At 44.2% G+C, this 20424-nt stretch overlaps 1 protein-coding gene across 3 annotated transcripts in view; it reads left to right on the top strand.

The window, feature by feature from the left end:
* DOCK8 (dedicator of cytokinesis 8) overlaps nt 1-20424 on the top strand; it is a 719019-nt gene that overhangs the window by 314731 nt on the left and 383864 nt on the right. For all 3 annotated transcript variants that reach the window (XM_086961229.1, XM_086961230.1, XM_086961231.1), the window contains one exon: nt 17862-18001. In XM_086961229.1, coding sequence (XP_086817355.1) covers nt 17862-18001 — 140 coding nt within the window. The remainder of the gene's footprint in view (nt 1-17861; nt 18002-20424) is intronic.

The raw sequence follows: 20424 nt of genomic DNA, 5'->3' as shown, positions 1-20424 counted from the left end.
AGTCACATTAGCTTTTGGTTTTTGCTTTGTATTCACTAGAACTAATGGTCAATGCTGTATAGGATCAGGCAAATACTTGAATCATGTTTTATCATCTTATGTCTCTTTCCTAACAAAAATGAAAGAATTACCTGCTCCTCCTCCGCAGCATCGGTAGCCAGTGGTTTTAGCCAGTGGTTGCCGGTGCAGTCCACCCTCACTCATTTATGGGGATCAGCATTTATTTTTCAACATCAGATTTGTTGCAAGGCAAGAGAAAGAAATACCACAAGAGGCAAAAAGGAGGGGGAAGAGAAAGATGGAAAAATAGTGACAAAGAAAACATGAATGGAAAAGAACCAAAAAGAAGGAGATGGAGGGGCAGGGAATGAATGATGGAGGATAAAAGAGGCATGCAATGCAGTCAAGACAATTCAGCCTTGGTGTTTAGCACTCCCTGCTTTCGATAGTCTTAGCCACAGATTTCTAAGCAAAACTTTGTACCGGGCACTTATTCTTTAGCAAATGAAGCACTGGCTGTAGCTTTTTGGGAACATAGGAACACCACCTGGATCCACAGTGATCTAGCTCACCGAGACCTGCCACAACTCCATTCACAATTTTTATCACTTGCTCTGGTGCACGTATTTATTGAGACTTGGAAAACATTGGGGCCTGTGATTTGTAGGGCACAGGAATAGTTGCATCTATCTACCTAGTGCTCCCCATGCGATTCTCATTGGGAAAAATCTGGGGTGATAGTGTAACTAAAGCCTTGGACCATACAGTGGCTCATGTCTACTCTAATTAAATTTAGGCTCCTCCAAGCTTCAACTAAGTCTATCTGTCCTGTCGTGGAAGCCATGCAGTACCACAACCAACAAATCATACATTTCTTTTGAAAAAGAGACTATGACATTTATTTTACCACATTTCCTGGGTCTGCATCCATTCTCTACCCATCCTTGGCTATCAGAGATGGGAATATAATTTGGTTTATTATTAATCCCTAAAGCATAGTTCATAAAATACCTCACTAACTTAATGAAAAACTGTGCTCTCATTAGCATTTTCTTGTTAGTTTTAGACACACATATGGGATCTTCAGGGCTATTAATGCAACTACTAAGATACTCATGAACCAAAAGTCTCTGATTAGCTGTCTCCTTTTACTTCTTCGATCTTCAAAATCACACTTAAGTGAATACGTTTTGTTTCATCCAAATTGCCACTCTGCCTTTACCGATGTGTCCTATCCCATGAAGAGAGCTGGAGAGGAATTTCTCAAGTACTTTGTCTTCTCTGTGGGTCGGTGGTCAATTTTGTGTTAGACTTGTGTTACAGTTGCTTCAAGTACATTCTGCTATATTTTTCCATCTCCCTGATTTCAACCGTTCTCTTGTATTGGTATCTTTCATAGATTCACATGCCACCCTCGCTCCTTTCCTTTTCACTCCAGTTGAGGCTTATCATATCAAACCTTACATTGACTGAAACCCACCCATTTGAGATCATGGTCATATTTTCTGCCTTTCTATCTCATTCATTCAAACTGAAAGCATCTTTCCCCTGAGGCGGAAGCCGGGGGCGCTCTTTCTTTACCTCACTAGTAGAATGAATTACTGAGTGTGTAATATTGTTTCAGGACTTGTCTTTTAAAAATTGTATATATTTTACTGACCGCTATTTTATACTTCCTGTAAACGCGACCTAGTAGGTGAGAACTACTTCACCTCCAGGGTCTTATTCATTGCCTGATCTTACCGGCGCAGCCGAATTGAGGCGCTGACGCCGGTAGTCGCGGAATAACCGCCGCCATCTTGGGGAAGGCAGGGTAGCGGTCCAGCTTCTGGATGATTCCCGCCCTCCCGCCTTACTTAAGGATTGATCCACGTCTTTCCTGTAAACTGAAAGCATCTTTCCCCTGAGGCGGAAGCCGGGGGCGCTCTTTCTTTACCTCACTAGTAGAATGAATTACTGAGTGTGTAATATTGTTTCAGGACTTGTCTTTTAAAAATTGTATATATTTTACTGACCGCTATTTTATACTTCCTGTAAACGCGACCTAGTAGGTGAGAACTACTTCACCTCCAGGGTCTTATTCATTGCCTGATCTTACCGGCGCAGCCGAATTGAGGCGCTGACGCCGGTAGTCGCGGAATAACCGCCGCCATCTTGGGGAAGGCAGGGTAGCGGTCCAGCTTCTGGACGATTCCCGCCCTCCCGCCTTACTTAAGGATTGATCCACGTCTTTCCTGTAAACTGAAAGCATCTTTCCCCTGAGGCGGAAGCCGGGGGCGCTCTTTCTTTACCTCACTAGTAGAATGAATTACTGAGTGTGTAATATTGTTTCAGGACTTGTCTTTTAAAAATTGTATATATTTTACTGACCGCTATTTTATACTTCCTGTAAACGCGACCTAGTAGGTGAGAACTACTTCACCTCCAGGGTCTTATTCATTGCCTGATCTTACCGGCGCAGCCGAATTGAGGCGCTGACGCCGGTAGTCGCGGAATAACCGCCGCCATCTTGGGGAAGGCAGGGTAGCGGTCCAGCTTCTGGACGATTCCCGCCCTCCCGCCTTACTTAAGGATTGATCCACGTCTTTCCTGTAAACTGAAAGCATCTTTCCCCTGAGGCGGAAGCCGGGGGCGCTCTTTCTTTACCTCACTAGTAGAATGAATTACTGAGTGTGTAATATTGTTTCAGGACTTGTCTTTTAAAAATTGTATATATTTTACTGACCGCTATTTTATACTTCCTGTAAACGCGACCTAGTAGGTGAGAACTACTTCACCTCCAGGGTCTTATTCATTGCCTGATCTTACCGGCGCAGCCGAATTGAGGCGCTGACGCCGGTAGTCGCGGAACAACCGCCGCCATCTTGGGGAAGGCAGGGTAGCGGTCCAGCTTCTGGACGATTCCCGCCCTCCCGCCTTACTTAAGGATTGATCCACGTCTTTTCTGTAAACTGAAAGCATCTTTCCCCTGAGGCGGAAGCCGGGGGCGCTCTTTCTTTACCTCACTAGTAGAATGAATTACTGAGTGTGTAATATTGTTTCAGGACTTGTCTTTTAAAAATTGTATATATTTTACTGACCGCTATTTTATACTTCCTGTAAACTCGACCTAGTAGGTGAGAACTACTTCACCTCCAGGGTCTTATTCATTGCCTGATCTTACCGGCGCAGCCGAATTGAGGCGCTGACGCCGGTAGTCGCGGAATAACCGCCGCCATTTTGGGGAAGGCAGGGTAGCGTTCCAGCTTCTGGACGATTCCCGCCCTCCCGCCTTACTTAAGGATTGATCCACGTCTTTCCTGTAAACTGAAAGCATCTTTCCCCTGAGGCGGAAGCCGGGGGCGCTCTTTCTTTACCTCACTAGTAGAATGAATTACTGAGTGTGTAATATTGTTTCAGGACTTGTCTTTTAAAAATTGTATATATTTTACTGACCGCTATTTTATACTTCCTGTAAACGCGACCTAGTAGGTGAGAACTACTTCACCTCCAGGGTCTTATTCATTGCCTGATCTTACCGGCGCAGCCGAATTGAGGCGCTGACGCCGGTAGTCGCGGAATAACCGCCGCCATCTTGGGGAAGGCAGGGTAGCGGTCCAGCTTCTGGACAATTCCCACCCTCCTGTCATGTATAAAAACAATCTATCTACACGTCCGCGCAGCGGGCGGGCGCAGCGGGCGCGCCTAAGGCAAGCCCGTCTGCGCCCGTCCGCGCCTGGCACGGGCCTAGGGCCAGTCCCCCTGCCCAGATGACTAACATTAACCGCGCAAGCTGGACCAGAGAACAGCTAATACAATTAGGATCGGGCTCCTGTGCAGCATCTGCCCGCTGCCCCCCAAGTAATTTAGACGGCCACTCCTTTCACTGCTTACAGTGCAACTTGACTCTCTCTCCTTGGAGCGAACGCATCCCGCCACTAACTCCCTCCCCGAGCACTACACGTATATTAAAAGCAGCTTTGATTAACTGCAGATCTCTCCCTCGCCACGCTAATGAAATTTGGTCTACTCTGACCACTTACAGCTGGGACATATTATTCCTCACGGAGTCCTGGATAAAAGACACTTCAAATCCAGATATCTATCTAGCCACCCCCCCCGGACTATCGCTTCTTGGGCATCAACCGAGAAGGTAAAAGGGGGGGTGGATTGGCCATCATGTTTAAATTTCACCTCAATATCACCATTAAAAAACTTACTAACATTGGGCTGATTGAAGCCATGTATTTTTCGATTGCAGACTCCGCGGCGGTCTACTTAACCGGCATTCTAGTCTACAATCCACCAAAAGCGTCACCCTCCTCTCTAACGCAGCTGGTTCATATTATAACAGATCTGTCTCTCAAGCACCCGCACTTCATAGTACTAGGTGATTTCAACCTACATGCCGATGATCCGACTTGTTCTCAAGCTATTCGATTCTTAGATTCTCTTCAGAGCCTGAGCCTGACGCAACTAATCCATGGCCCGACGCACGTGGCTGGCCATACATTGGACCTTATTTTTTCGAATCTCCCGGGTACCATTACCCACCCTACCCTTCCTCTTACCTGGTCCGACCATTATCTTCTCTCGGTCGACATCCCACTCCCTCCGGCACCTATTCCGGTGGAACTGGGAACAGACCACAGGAGAAAATGGCACAAAGTTACGTGCACTGCCCTAGAGCCTGTCTTTAGATGCCCCCTGGAGCCTCACATAGAGGACATCGATGTTTGCGTTACCAAGTTCAATGCGACATTACTGTCTGCTATCGACGGTATTGCCCCATCCCTTCCGGTCTCGTCTGCGAGATCCCGTCCTTCAGCTCCCTGGTTCTCAGCAGCCCTGCGTGAAGAAAAAAGCCGCTGCAAAAAACTAGAACGCAGTTGGAGATTAACATATGATACAGAGGCAAAAAGTATTTACAGAACGGCCGTAAAGAAATTTACTAAATTAAAAAAGTCTGCCATGAGAGAGTTTTTCGCCTCGCAAATTAAACACGCAGACAACTCGGCAAAAACCCTGTTTAAAATTGTTAAAGACTTTGTCAAACCCCCTGCCATGACACCTAATAATCTATCCAACCAGTCTCTTTGCAATGGGCTATCAGATTTCTTCCAGGAAAAAATCGAGAAAATCTCTTCTTCCTTTCCTCCAGTCCCGGCATCTGAACAATTCCTTCCCCCCGTCTCAAGCAGCCATAATATTGTTCCTGCCCTAGTTGCGTTTAAGGACCTCACTCCAGATCTTGCACTTAAACTACTTACTCAGTGCAAATCAGGCTCCCCTCTGGACCCGGCCCCCCCGAAGGTCATGAGTGATCTTGCTACCGTATTGTTAGACCCTCTTACTTCTATATGGAATGCCTCGCTACATCTAGGCCAATTTCCCACTGTTGGGAAAGAAGCTATGCTTGTGCCTATCCTGAAGAAAACAGATGCGGACCCCACGTAATTTTGCAGTTACCGTCCCATTTCCCTCTTCCCGAAACCAGCGAAGGTCTTGGAAAAGGCCGTTCAACTACAACTCGCAGAATATTTGGAGACCAATTCCTTACTCCATGACTCCCAGTCAGGTTTCCGCACGGGTTTCAGTACGGAAACCGCACTGCTAGAAGTGTCGGAGACCATTCGGGAATGTGTGGATAGGGGCGAGGAGGCCATGTTGGTCCTCCTCGACCTATCCGCCGCTTTCGATACGGTGTCCCACAAAATACTTCTAGAGCGACTGGAGCAGATTGGACTGGGCGGCTCTGCTCTGTCGTGGATTAGCTCCTTTCTCCAAGGACGAACGCAGAGGGTCCTTCTTAGACCGTTCAAATCTGAGTGCAAACCACTTGTTTGTGGAGTCCCGCAGGGCTCGGCTTTGAGTCCATTATTCTTTAATGTCTATCTGGCCCCTTTGGCCAAGGTAGTTGAATCATGCGGGGTCAGAGTGATCTCTTATGCTGATGATACACAGCTGATATTTTCCTTTAGAGATCACTCTGACTCCAGCCTCTCCAGCTTTCGTCACTGTCTGGGCGAAATCTGCTCTTGGATGGCTTTTAACCATCTTCGACTTAACACCGACAAGACGGAGGTCTTGTTTTTTAATCAAAAAACGTCCATACCCTCCACACTGTGGTGGCCAACGGTACTCAACCCTCCCCCCATCCCGGTCCACACCGCTCGCAACCTAGGGTTCCAGTTTGACGACACGCTCTCCTGTAGTCCTCAAATAAACAAGGTTACTGCTGCCTGTTTTGGAAAATTAAGGATGATGAGAAAGATCTTCCCATTTCTGCCGATAGACGCTCGCAGAACGGTCACACAGGCCTTAATTACCTCCCATTTGGATTATGCCAACAGCCTCTACGCTGGGGCCCCTCTGTACCAAATTGAACGCCTACAAATAGTTCAAAATGCGGCAGCGAGACTGATTGGCAACATCCCTCTCCGGCACCCGATTTCAGCGTTTCGCATAGAGCTTCACTGGCTCCCAATAGCCTGTCGTATCAAGTTTAAAATGCTCACTCTTGCTTTCCGGGCTTTGAACGGAACTGGACCGGAATATTTAAGAAAGAGATTAATATTATCTCACTCAGTCAGAGCCTTACGCTCCAACAATCTACGTCTCATGATTGTTCCGCGATTCCGCCGCACCAGAATGGGCGTCAGAGCCTTTGCAGTCCTCGCTGCCAAACATTGGAACAGCCTACCTTTAGACCTCAGATTTGCTCCCTCTGAAGCACTTTTTCGTAGCCGTCTGAAGACGTGGCTATTTTCATCAATATAGGTAGATCCTTCCTTTCCTGCTTACAGTTTTAGCGCCGGGACACCCCCGTTGGGGGTAGCCGCGCGCTCTACAAGTTTGATAAATAAAATAAATAAATTCATTAGAGTGAGGACACAGAAAATGGTGTATGAGTTTCATGATATACTGTATTAAGCACTCTTTTTTTGTGTTCAAATCATTTTTATTGAGCAAGAAAATGAGAAATGAAAATAAGGTACAAACAATAATACATACATACATGGATCATTCCGTAATAAGGTAAAGTAAAATGATATAATACAATTACAAAATACAAATGCAAAAATACGTATCCACATAGCGCGTAGAGGTCAGATGTCATATCTATGATTGGAGTACGTATTTTGAGCTGGCATTGAAAGCACATTGTTGTACACGCTAGAGGTCGTCTTCAATCAGAGCAGCATTCTCTAGTATGAGGACTATATCCGCTAAGACAACATCATAAGAGACTTTAAAACGAGCTTATGTGGGCTAGAAAAGAAAAACAATTAACATACATTGTGTTTCACTGAATGTAATCTTTTAGTGAGTAACATATGGTACTGCAAGATGCCTCTATACCAGTTGCCAATACCATAACTACCAGTTCGGTTTACTTTAGAAAGTTACAATAGAAAATTACAATAGTGCCCTTGTTACATACTTCCAGTGTTGGAGGAGATTGTCAAACATACAAATGGTATAGGTAACTACTTACGGTGGGTCAAACGAGAAGGAAGAAGCGTCAAGAACGTTCCACAATTTTTTGTTGGATACAAGCCATGGAGAAGAGTGCAAAGCAGTGTTGTCAGACCCTCTGATGCATGACACCCAATCTTTCCACAGTTTGAATGAGACCTCCGAGGCACTTTTCCATTTGCACAAGACAACTTTGCACGCTAGTGTGAGTAGTAGGACAAGTAGTTGACGGTCATGGTCTCTTGCAAGTGTTGGGTCAATGGCACCCAGTAGTACATAGATAAACTCCCTCATTGGTTTAATCTTAAATATGTGTTCAATGCAATCAAAGACGTTAGACCAGTATTTTTGTAGTAAGGGGCAGTGGAAGAGCATGTGCGGTAGATCCCCTTCAGTTAGGGAACAATTCCAGCATGTGGGGCTGTCTCTTAGGTTCAGTTTGAATAATTTTTGGGGGGTCCAGAAAACTCTGTTGATCAACATGTACTTGGTTTGGGAGAGAATCGGGGACACCTTATGTGTAAGAGCCGAAGCATGAATCTTATCCCAATCAAGGTCTATGCCCGTGTTAGTAGGTTCTTCTTCCCATTTAACTTCGTTCCGTCTTTGGGCTTTGCCTAGCGTTGGTAAAAGCATTTTATAAACTTTCGAAACAAAGTGACCTGTATATTGGAGGCGTGGGAGTATCGATTTCAACCAAGGATCTGAGGGTGTAAACGAGCGGGTGGACAAGGCCGTTTTCAATTTCAGGAATGCGTAAAAGTCTACTGGTTGAAGGCAATGTTTAGCTTGAATCGTAGAGTACGGTAGTGGTAGTTGGCCATCGTACAAGTCTGAGACCATGTTGATGCCGTTAGTTGACCAATGTTCCCAGAAGGGTGATTTTCCGTTAATCCGGATATTTGGATTATGCCATAGGGATGGGGAAGTTGTCTTTTTTACCTGTAGGCCAGTTTTATGGGTTTGGTCTAATCTAAGAAGTGCTCTCCTAGTGTTAAGCATAATGTACTTGGAGTGTGTGAGGTGTGACAGGTCCATGGTAAGTATCGCTGGGAGAGGGGCATTGCCTATGATGGAGCACTCTATTTCAATCCATAGTGGTATGTAACTTGAGCCTTCATTAAACCAGTATGCCCCTTGTTTGCACAAAAAGGCAGTTTGGTAGTTCCTAAAATTGGGAAGGCCCAGGCCGCCTTTTATCTTAGCTATTTATAGTTTTTTCATAGCCACACTGGGTTTCTTCCCTTGCCATAAGAACGTACTGAATAATTTGTTTATTTTTTGTAAAAAGTCTTCTGAAAAGGTCATTGGGAGCATACTCGCCAAGTAATTAATTAAGGGAGTAATCATCATTTTCAGTGTCTCTGCTCTCCCCCACCACGATAAGTATTTTGGAGACCATCCATCGAGGAGTTTGTTTATTTTCTTTAGGAGTTGTTCTTCGTTCATTTTTAGAGTCGTGATTAGATCTTTTCGAAGTCTAAGCCCAAGTACTTGAAACTCTTAGGTTGCCAGGTGAGCCCGGAATCGCCTAGTATATCTTTACTACCCATATTATTCAATAGTTTGACCTCAGTCTTATCTTTATTCAAGGAGTAGCCAGACACCTCAGAGAATTCCTGTATGGTGGATAGCAGGGCAGGTATTGCTTCTTCAGCTCGCTCAGTGAGTACTAAAACATCATCTGCATAAGCTGTGAGTTTTATAATGCAGTCGTTAAAAGGAATCCCTGGGATGTTATCATTGTTGCGGATTTGATATAGAAAGGGCTCAATCGCCATTAAGAATAAAGAAGGGGACAGGGGGCAACCTTGTCTAGTCCCTTGTTGTAATTTAAATGGTGATGAAAAAGCCCCTCCCGCTCTAACCCTCGCTGTAGGACAAGCATATAATGACATTACCATTTTGGTGAAAAAAGGACCTAAACCAAATTTGTGCAGGACAGCCTCCAGATATGACCAGTCCACTTTATCAAATGCTTTCTCTGCATCAAGTGTTACCGCTGTAGTAGGTGTGGATAGAAATTTTGCCTTCTCGATGACATGCGCTAGGATTCTAGTGTTGCCACTTGATAACCTATTTTTTAGGAAGCCGGCTTGTGAGGGGTGGATTAGGGTAGGAAGGACCTTTTGTATTTGTTGAGCCAATATTGAGGCCAGAAGCTTACAGTCTAGGTTGATTAGCGATATGGGTCTATAATTCTTTGGAAGCTTAGGGTCTTTCCCTTCTTTAGGTATAATGGCTATAACCGCTTCAGCTAGTGTCCCTGTTACCTCTACGGTCTCGCCAATTTCATGGAACATATTTAATATTGGTGACGTGAGTGACTGGGAGAAACATTTATAAAATTTTGCTGTGAACCCGTCAGGTCCGGGAGCCTTCCCACATTTAAGTGATTTGATCGCACTTCAGACCTCCGACTCTGATATCGGCTTATTAAGGGTCTCACGCTACGTCATGTTAAGTGTTGGTAGATCACATTTAGTGAGGTAGCTTCCCACCCTCTCCTTTTCCACATTATTATTTTTGGCATACAGTTTTTCATAGAATTCTTTGAACAATTCCACAATTTTGAGGGGGTCTGAATTGAGTACTCCTTTGTCATCCATCAAGGAGTTGATTATGTTTTTTTGTATTTTAAATTCAAGGTATGCTGCTAAACCCTTCCTTGCCTTGTTTGATTCACAGATTTTAAACCGTTTTCTTCTGTCCAACCAGACTCCTGCTCTTTCACTTATCAGTTGATTGTAGGCATACTTCTGGTTTGTTAACTTATTAAGCGTTTCAGCAGATCTATCTTTCAGATATTCATTTTGGAGTTTTGAGATGTCTTCTTCCAATTTTAGTAGAGCAGCATTATGATTCTTATTTACTGCAGACGTTATTTTTATTATGAGGCCCCTTATGGTACTCTTTAGAGCCTCCCATCTAATGGAATCAGTGGTGTCACCCTTTTTATTGATTGTCGAATATTCTTTAATGGCGGTTTCTATGGTGTCTCTGTTTTTCTCGTCGTTTAGGATGGTGTCATTAAGGCGCCACATTGATTGACGGAGTATTGGTTTTACATTTGTTATAGTAAGTGAGATGCATGAGTGGTCCGAGACAACCCTTGGCTCAATACTTGTGTCCTCAATCCTGGCTACAGCGTTTTTGGTGATGAATAAATAATCGATTCGAGAGCAAGAATCATGCGGTGGGGAGTAAAAAGAATAGTCTCTACCAACTGGGTTTTGTAGCCTCCATGTATCTATCATGTTAAATCTGGTGCATAGCCTGGTAAATTCTTTATGGGCTTTGTTGGGGCGGAAGTTACATTTAGAATCCCTGTCTAGGGTAGGATATAACGGGAGGTTGAAATCGCCAGCAAGGATATGGATCGCCGTGTCCGGAATGGTATCCAATTGTTTTGTTAGTTCTGACCAGAAGGAGGGTTCGTGTGAGTTAGGGGCATATACGTTTGTGATGTAAAACTCTGTGTCGTCTTTAATCAATTTCGCCGTAACCCATCTACCTTTTGAGTCCATTGAGGAAGAAACTATGTCTATATTGGCCTTTTTTGCTATTAGTATTACCACACCGTTTTTATTAGCTATGGCCTCAGATCCCACAAATTCCGTATAGAATTTATTCCGTAGTGAATGGAAATGTTTTGCCTCTAATTTCGTTTCCTGCAGCAAAGCTATGTCCCCCTTCTGTCTGCGTAGGTAATCTAGTATTTTCTGTTGTTTAATCGGTTGATTCAAGCCCTTCACATTTAATGAGAGTATTTTAAGGTTACCTATTCTCGCTGTCCCTATAGGTGTGTCAATGGAGGCTGCCATCATGTATCATAGGCAGATCTTTTAGAAGAACAGATTGAACCTACTAGTCAACAATGCTTTGTAACTAAGGAGCCCCAGAGTAGGAGTAGGGCAATGATCATGATTTCTGTTGATGAGATCACATCATCAACAATTACGTGAGGTATTCCGAACTGTATTGGTAGGTGTACTCTTTGTGGATAGAGCAACTGCAGTAAGGCGTAAACACTGGTATTAGTGTAGGCAAGAGCGATAGTTGAATCCAGAAACACAGTAAAAAGCATCGTAGAAAATAAAGAAAATGTAAAAGAAAGCCAAACAAAACATTCCCATCCCATCCCCTGTCCCTGGGTCCTCCCCCCAACCCCCACCCTCTCCCTCAACCCTCCCCTCCCACCCCAATTGTAGAAAAAGAACATGGTGACTCGGGAACGACCACGAGACCGCCTCCAAGCAACTCACTAGATCACAATAGCAGGTGATCACTTGTAGCCAGGTGCAGTCGCACCCACCAGCTCCGGTGAGGTAACTTCCATGCAGCCGTCCTCCTGGTTATATATTAGGCGTCTGAGTTTTTGTGGGTCGGAGAAAACATGGGTTGCACCTTGTATTGTCACTTTAAATTTCGCAGGGCCAATGAACCCATATTGGTGACCCAATGATTTCAGTTGCGGTCTCAGCGCAAGAAATGCTTTCCTGATGTCCATAGTCTCTTTACTGTAGTCTTGCGATATATATATTTTGGGCCCTTTCCATAGAACATGGTTATGTTTGCGGACAAATGTGAGAATTTGTTCAACATGTTGGAACCTCAGTGGTTTACATATTATCGCTCTTGGGCCTTTCTGATCTTTTGTTAGTCTCCCGGGAACTCTGTGCGCCCTGTCGAACTCCAGTGGTTGGGCGAAAGTGAGGTTCGTGGCCTGTGTAAACCATTGCCCGAGGAAGGCTACGCATGAGCCCTGGGAGTCTTCTGAATTTTCTGGAATACCAGAAATTCTCAGATTCCCCCTCCTATTTCTATCCTCCAATTCCGCCAGTTTCCTAGAGAGGTGGTCAGAACTCAAGGTGAGATTTTTAATAGCTCCGCAGGTATTGTTTTCAGTATCTTCCAACTTGCTTATTCTACTCTGTCTCTGTCATCCTAGAGTTAATATCTCTGATATCCTGTCTGACCGCAACTACTTCCTCTTTAGTGGATTTGGCTAGATCTTTGACTTCCGCCAGTCTGCTCAGAATGATCTCCATAGCTTCACTAAATTCTTTCTTCCCTTTGAATGGTGAAACCGGAGTTGGCGGGTCTGCTTTCAGCCGCTTAGAAGTCTTCCCGTTTTCTTTATCCCCCATTTTGAAGACAGGTGATGGGGAGATGCTTGATCCTGTGTCGCTCTTGTGTGGTATCAGGACACAATTCCACTAGTGTTTCCTAGCGTTTCAGCGTTGAACAGTGTCCTTATGAGTCGTATTTGCTCATGCAGAACCCTTCAGTGCACGTTTTATGGTCCAGATATACAGGTCAGGCCAGGAGACACATATCTAATATTGCGCAGTATCTAAGGGACTTCTATCGCCTTAGGTCAGGTCTGTGACAATATGTACCAATTAGCCGATTCTCGTGTTCAGCTTCATGGGTGTTACATCAATGACCATTTTGTAAGCAGGCAAATGTGGGGTCTGGAGAACCTCGTGTCAATCGACTTCACGTCCGGGGTCTTGTTTAGCAGAGGCAACTTCGAGCAGCCCTCGGGAGTTGATTCAGATTCTAGCGCAAGTAACACACAGCATTGTCTCCATTATTTTCACTTCCTCGCCTGCGTTTATAATGCTTGGAAACACATTACGGGTCATTAAGCGGTGATCAGGCAAAGCATTTGACCTTCAATAAATACTGCCTCCATTACGTCGACTCTTAGCTTGCTCTCGTAGATTTTGAAAGCGCGGCATGACCCAAGGAGCGGCGCTTGAGTTACAAGTGTCACGCTAGCAATTAATGCCTCCGTTGCATTAGCTTACAGCCTGGTCTCGTAATGCCTGAGACGTGATGTGGCCGGTAACAGTAGTCGCCTAAGGGTCGCTAGATTCAGGGAGCATTTGACTGTCTTTTTTGCATGTGAATGCCTGCCTTGTGTCACCAAGCCTGGGTCTCAAGAGCGAGGGCGCTGGTTGCATGCGAGACATACGAAGCAGAGAACGATCATGCCGCCATTTTGAAAGAAACGTTCTTCGCACCGTTTATTCCTTTCAACAGTTCAAACGCTGCATAGCAATAAGCATTATTACTCACTGCCCAGGATTGTATACTGCTGTTGTGCTGTGAATCAGGACCTTATATCCATCGCAGGTGCAGTGAAGGGATCCGCCGCGATCGGCGCTCGTGGTGCTCAGCCGCTCCGGGAGTCACGTTGCTCTAACCGCCGACGAGCTCCGTCTCTTCCCGCACTCGCCAGCGGTCGAGACGAAAAGGTCGTTTTCTTCCCCCTCCGAGGTCGGAATCGGCTCAAACTTGTTCCGCAGCTAGGGGGAACACTCCGACTCCTGAATCTCTTTTCAGGTCGGGGAATACATACGAATTGCAGTTCCCAGCATTAATATGCCGTTTCTGCTTGGAGGAGCAAAAGGGTTACGCCGCCATTCTTCCCGGCGTCCAAGCCACGCCCCCTATATTAATCACTCTTATGGTAAATGTAGTAGGATTACTAGCGTGATGATAGGAGATATTTCATGGTTCATGAATTATGGATGTTATCAATGCTCGTGAGCAATGTAGCTTGAAGCCAGCTTATGTGTTCCCTGCTGCAAATTAAACATAGGAAATATAACTGCTCCAGGGACTCGCTTTAATAACTTTCAGACCCTAGACTCCACAACCAACAATATTTCCAAATGCCACTGGATACATTCCAGTTCTACTGAAGCAGCTTCATTCGGGGATGAACAGGATCTGCCTGTAAATCAAATCCATCCTCAATTTAAAATCAAAACTATTTAGCACCACCATGTTAGTGACTGACATTTGTACACTGTGGTTTTCGCAATGGGTTGAATTGCTATATTTAATCATTATATATAGGCTGTAGTAATTTTATGTTAAACCCTTTTTATATCCTTATATCCATTTTTTACTAAGAGAAATAAGGTACTATTAATCAAAGCTCAAAATAGAAAAACCATATTGTCTAAACAAAAGCAGAATCTGGGTATTATTTAAATTGGAATTCAAAATATCTAATTATATTGCACTGTCCCTTTTATGTAAATGTATGTAAATTGATTAAAAAGGGATGAGTGATCGCCACTTCAGTTAAAATAGTGCTAGACTGAGTTTCCAGTGTACAATTGCCTGATCGAAATAGAACCAAAGGGCCGTCACTCCAAACATTGGGCTCTTAACGAAGCTGTTCTGTGCAGAGAAGAACAAGCTAGCATTCATTGAACAACACCAAACAAAGTGAAAATCAAAGTTACCACTTGTGTAGAAAGGTGTATCAATCTCAAATTCAAACACAAAAAAGGCCTGAGACGGATTATAATTTAAAAGACGATTTAGACTGATTTGAGTAAAGAGGTCCTCTGAAAATCGAAAAAGAACCTTGTATGAAGCAAACATATGGGAGAAGTCACCATCTAGATCCCCACATGATAGATAGAATCCCATTTGAAAAGCCACCAAGGAATATTGTAAATTTCTGACTACAGTCTGAAATATTTGAATGTGAAGTTCAGCAGGATTTAGGAAGTACTTGAAGACTGCCAGTTTATCAGTAAAAGCATCTCTTTCAATATTAATGTCTACCTCTTTTGACCAATCTTATGCTAATCTCTCCAAGTATAAAGTGTTAGATAATCCCATGCTGGATCACTGGATGTGCCGACACTCTGGCTACCCTCAAGGGCAACCCAACGACAAGAGCCCAAACACAGTCCAGCTAGAACACAGAGGAACTCAGGCTGCTGAAACACCACTGGAAGCAACTGGATCGCAAATGGAGAACAAGTCAAGACACTGCAGATAAAGACATCTTCAAATCAGCCAAAAGACGCTACCCCTAACAGATACAAAACACCAGGTGCACAGTTCTTGCATGTAACATTGACCCCATCATCAAAGATTTCACCTCGCATCCTGCCACCTCCAGCAACATCACCCCCTCACAAGACCTTTACATCAAGCACTCTGAATTATTCTATAAGAAAATCTCTGCCATATACAGCTACTTTGAGCCTTAACCAGATCCTATCACCATTGCAACTCAACTTACAACCACAGCCAGTGAACAAACCCTGATCTCATGGCCTGCCATCACCACCTTCAAAATTACTGCTATCATGAAGACCATCCACACGCGAGCTCCTTCTGGCCCTTGCTCCCACCACGCCTTCACCAATATACTTCTACCGAACAGCGAAACGCTAACACCCATCCGCAATGCTTCCATCAACTCAGCCACATTCCTGGACACCAGGAAGCATGCAATCTTCATGCCCTTACTCAAGAAACTATCCGCTCTCCCAGCCAGGCTTTCCATCTTCCTCCTACCACACCTGGCAGAAGTCTTAGAGAAACTAATAACCAGCGCCTCACCGACCACCTTAGTAACCACCTGCTCCTTGACACCATGCAGTTCAAGCCCAACCACAGCACAGAAATAGCACTTATCGCCACAACAGATGGCATCCCTCTTTCTCATGGAGCAGAGTGCAGAATTTTACATGGTCTCATACCCCATCCTCATCTGGGGCCTGCAATAGATTGTCAGCCTGACATCTTACACCTTGGAAACCCACAGACTCATCTGCTGAGTGCCTTAAGGCTTATTGCTCAGGCCTACCTTCTTCAACGCATACACAATCCCTCTAGCCAACATCATCTGTGTAGACGACACCAACATCCTCTCCTATGCAGATGATACATAACTCATACTCTCCCTCTTGGATAAGACCCCCAAGTTCACCATTTGCATTACCAAGGTCGCTAACTCGTTGAAAGCCAACTGTCTCAAGCACAACAACGACAAGACAGAATTGGTGATCTTCAGCAAGAACACCTCACCAATGGACTCCACTTGGTGGGCTGTCAAACTCTGACTCACACCCAGAACCCACACCAGGAACCTCAAAATAATCATAGACAGCAAACTGGACATGATCACACAGGTGAAAACTGTTACTGCATCCTGCTTCCACACCCTGAAGATGCTGAGGAAGATCCTCAATTAACTCCCAAGCAACATTAGAAAAACTGTCACTAATACCCTAATCACCAGTAAGTTGGACTATCTGAACACCCTCTAGGGCTGGATCACCAAGCAACCCGCTAGAAGAATACAAACCATCAACAACTCAGTGGCTAGTCTCATCCTCAACCTCCCACACTGAACTCACATCACACAACAGCTTAGGGAGGTACGCCAGCTTTCTATATACTTTCATATTAAATTTAAACTTCTCACACACACATTCAAGGCACTACCAAACTCAGGCCCCCCCTACCTGAACAATTGCATCTCCTTCCACCAACCACCCATAGACCTCCCCTCCACAGGACTCATACTCGCACGCATCTCACACATACACAGAACCAGATCATGAGAACAAACATTCTCTTATATCGCTCCTAAAGTATTAAACAACCTCCCAATCCACTTCATAGCCTCCTCCTCTCTTCTTGAATCTTGCAAGAAGCTGAAGACCTGACTTTTCATTTAACCAACCTACTGTAGGCATTGCTAGGCATCGTGGCACTGGATATCCTTACGGGTGATAGTGTGCTTCTCTAGTACACATAACATAGTATCAGGTAGTGCAGGATAGTACTCAGAAAAACAATGAGGTTCAGAGAAAACACGGACAGCTGGATAACATTTGAGATTAAATTCTTCAGCAAAGTGTGCTTTTAAAGTTCTGCACTAGCTGCAGCTGTGTAAACCACTAATTGTAACTAATATACTATTGTGATCTTAACTTCAGGAAAGATAGGAGTCTATTCCCTTGTGTTACCCGACCCACTCAAGTAACTGTTTGTCAAGCCAATGACTTATCCATCATTGTGTGTGAGTCTCGTACTAAATTGTTTATAAACCCTGTATCTTTAAAATGCCAAACTTCACTCTTACTAAAACGAATGTAGTCTTAATTTCTATAATGTGTTCAATATTATTCCTTGCAGAGGGTTGCTTCGGGGTTAAGCCAAATATGGTGAACAACAGTAGTAATGTGAACCCTAAATATTCTTTAGCTTGCACTATTCTTGTTTCTGTTCTGTGCTTCAAGACAGGAATGCTCTTCAAAACGCTATTTTCTATATTACCCGCTGTGTCAATATATACACATCACGCCACTTCCATAACATACTGTCCCTTGTTTTGTTTAGGGACATGAATTTTCAGTATGTTCCTTGGACTATCTGACCCACCTGTTTAGTGAGAGTGACCCATCCAATGTTGATTTCAATACTACTTTACTTTTGCTCATTGGTCTACTCGCCGACTTCTTGATCCACATCAGACTCCAGACTTTCTAACTTCTCAACACTTTTTACTTATATTCTGTAAGCAAACATTGAGATGTGGATGCTAATTCAAGCATTTTCTTTATCTGCAGGGAAAGGAAACTCAGGGGACAGAAGATCAATGTTGTCACAAGGAAGAAAACTATCTGAGAGAAGCAGTACTTATGAGGACCTTTTCCCATTGTCAACCAATAAGCCGACATGTTTGACCGTCAACAGTTTTTTCAAGCAGGTACGCTGATTGGAAAGAGGAAATAATAGACCATTTATTTGTAGTTTATGGATGTTTCGCCGTTTATGCATCAAAGTTTACTTACTTGTGGCTGTTAGTTTCACCAACGAGGTCACTTACAGTATAGATGTGTGTCTTAGCAACAGCCTGCTTGTCATATTGAGAGTTCTCTGCCATTGTGGCAAGGGCCTTTCACCAAAAGAGGTCCTACTGATAAAGCAGGAACACTTTTGGTTAAAATGAATTGCTGGGTATAGAGCCATATATTTTTTTTTAACTAACTTGGCTCTTTAAAGATACTGTTTTCTTTAGTCATTTCTGCCAATATGGTTGATGCAAACTGAGTTTTAACATATGGAACAATCAAATATTGTGTTATCTGGGGAAAAGTTGCTAAGTAATCATTTTCAAAATGGAAAGTTATCTAGCTGTCATGATCTATTTTGGCACAAAGTTTCTGTGTGTCTACTCTCAAGATTTTCCCTGTCAAGATAAATGAGGTCTGTAGATTGTTAAGATGAGTAAAAAGTGGATCTCTCAGGAATCAGGATAGGAGCTGGAAACAAAATAGGCACTGCAACAAAACCAACATTTGCATCAATGTGTCTCATTGGTAAAAAGGAGCTATATCTCCTCTTCTGAAAATCAAGGTTTATTTTATGAACACAAGATAAGTAACTCAACCCCATAAATCAACTAAAGTCTCTGAGACTCATAGTCCTAGAAGTGGTACATGATATTTTCTATAGAGCTATTGAGCCTGAAATATCCCCTGGTTTATGGGCATGCTCCCTAGCCCTAAGTGCCCATCTGCGCTTCTGGTATCCATGCTAATCTAGAGCATGGGCAGAGGCCCAGGTTTGTCATTTGAGGTCATGGACCTATCCAGTGACCTGGAGGGGTGCACCAAGCATGCTTCATTTTGGCTAGAGGATTGCTGACCTTGTCTTGGGCATAGCGCATAAAGCAGCAGTGGCAGCGTACCAAGTTTGGAAGGATCATTAGTGGAACCAGACCTTTTTGCCAGGGTTACTGGGAATGAGACCAACCAACCTCTGAAAACTGTAAAGTTCTGGTGCTATATGTATCCCCAGACCTTGCTCGGGCATCCACTGTGTAGGTCAGGTGTGTGCACATGTGTAGAGCATGTAGCACACATATAGTATTCGAGGTGAGTGTGTTAGCCTGGGTACTTCTCCAGTGGGATCACTTCTTGGATGCCCCTGGCCTGGCATAGCACAAGGTGAAGTATGAGGACTGTTCCCCCAGAAACTGGAAGTCTAGTCTCTGTATTCCTGTGGCTGAGGGTCCAGCGATCCAGACTCTAAACTGAGGAGGATGGAGAAGGGTTACCTTTAGAAATTCCATGAGGCCTTTTTTTATCAAGGAGCTGCTCATTAGATCTTCCTGAGCATTGCCATTTGGTTTATAGTATGAGTAAAGGCTGGGACTGCAGTTTCTGGTGTGAAAGTTTCTAGGTTTGGCATGCCTTTATGCCCACTCTAAATACTGTTTCAGTTTTGCTGATGGCAGTCACAAGCAGAAACCACGCCTTTTGTTTATTTTGTGGGTGAATCAGTGCTAACTGCTTCTCACATCACTCTTGCATAGGCTGCTTGTGGAGAGCACGGGGAGGTTCCTTGAGAGAATAACCACCTCGAAAGCCCCCTGACTAGAAAATGTGTGTAAAAAATGGGACCCAAACAACCACATTTTTTGTGAACCGAAACCCTTAATGTGTAGGACTGCTGTGCAACCAGGGTTGGTGCCTACCTGAAAGTCTAATTTATACAGGGGAGTGGACATCACATGAAGTCAGCACTTTCTGCTGGAAGAGATAAGAATATGTCTGAAGCGTCTAGAAGCCTGTCTGGCATGTGAGAGTAGGAAGGAGTCTGCTTGGCCCTGCAGGAGGAGAGAATGTCCAGGTGCAGAGGGCCCAGTGGACTGAGGAACAAAAAGAAAGAGATGACTACATGAGAGTGGGCTAGGAGTAGCTGGCAATGCAGAGGACTAAGGTGAGGTAGAAGACCCACTCTCTGTACCCCCCTCCATGTCACCACATCACGTACCAAGTTTGAAAATGCATCACATGGTTGCATGAAAGATGATGGTGGCTATTGTACTCTTGCTATGCTTTACCAACTGTTTTATATTCACTCATATTTAAAGAAGAAACCTACATTGTACTTCTAGTCCTTGCAATATATCACAACTAGGGTTTGTCAAATCTTTAGCAGTTGCCTTCAAAGTCGTACAAAATTTGTAAACTTTGCTTTTACGAATGTGGGCACAGTTTGCCTGCGGAACGACTGTAGCTGATAGTTTCATGCAGCCAAAGTCCCATGCTGGGACTTCCATGTAGGCACAGTGCATGGCTGCTCTGTTGGAGCAGTCCACCCGCTGCATCTCACCGTCCTGGG

Source organism: Lissotriton vulgaris, chromosome 3_1 (assembly GCF_964263255.1).
Source record: "Lissotriton vulgaris chromosome 3_1, aLisVul1.2, whole genome shotgun sequence".
NCBI lineage: Eukaryota > Metazoa > Chordata > Amphibia > Caudata > Salamandridae > Lissotriton > Lissotriton vulgaris.
This window is presented reverse-complemented; position numbering and strand designations above follow the sequence as displayed.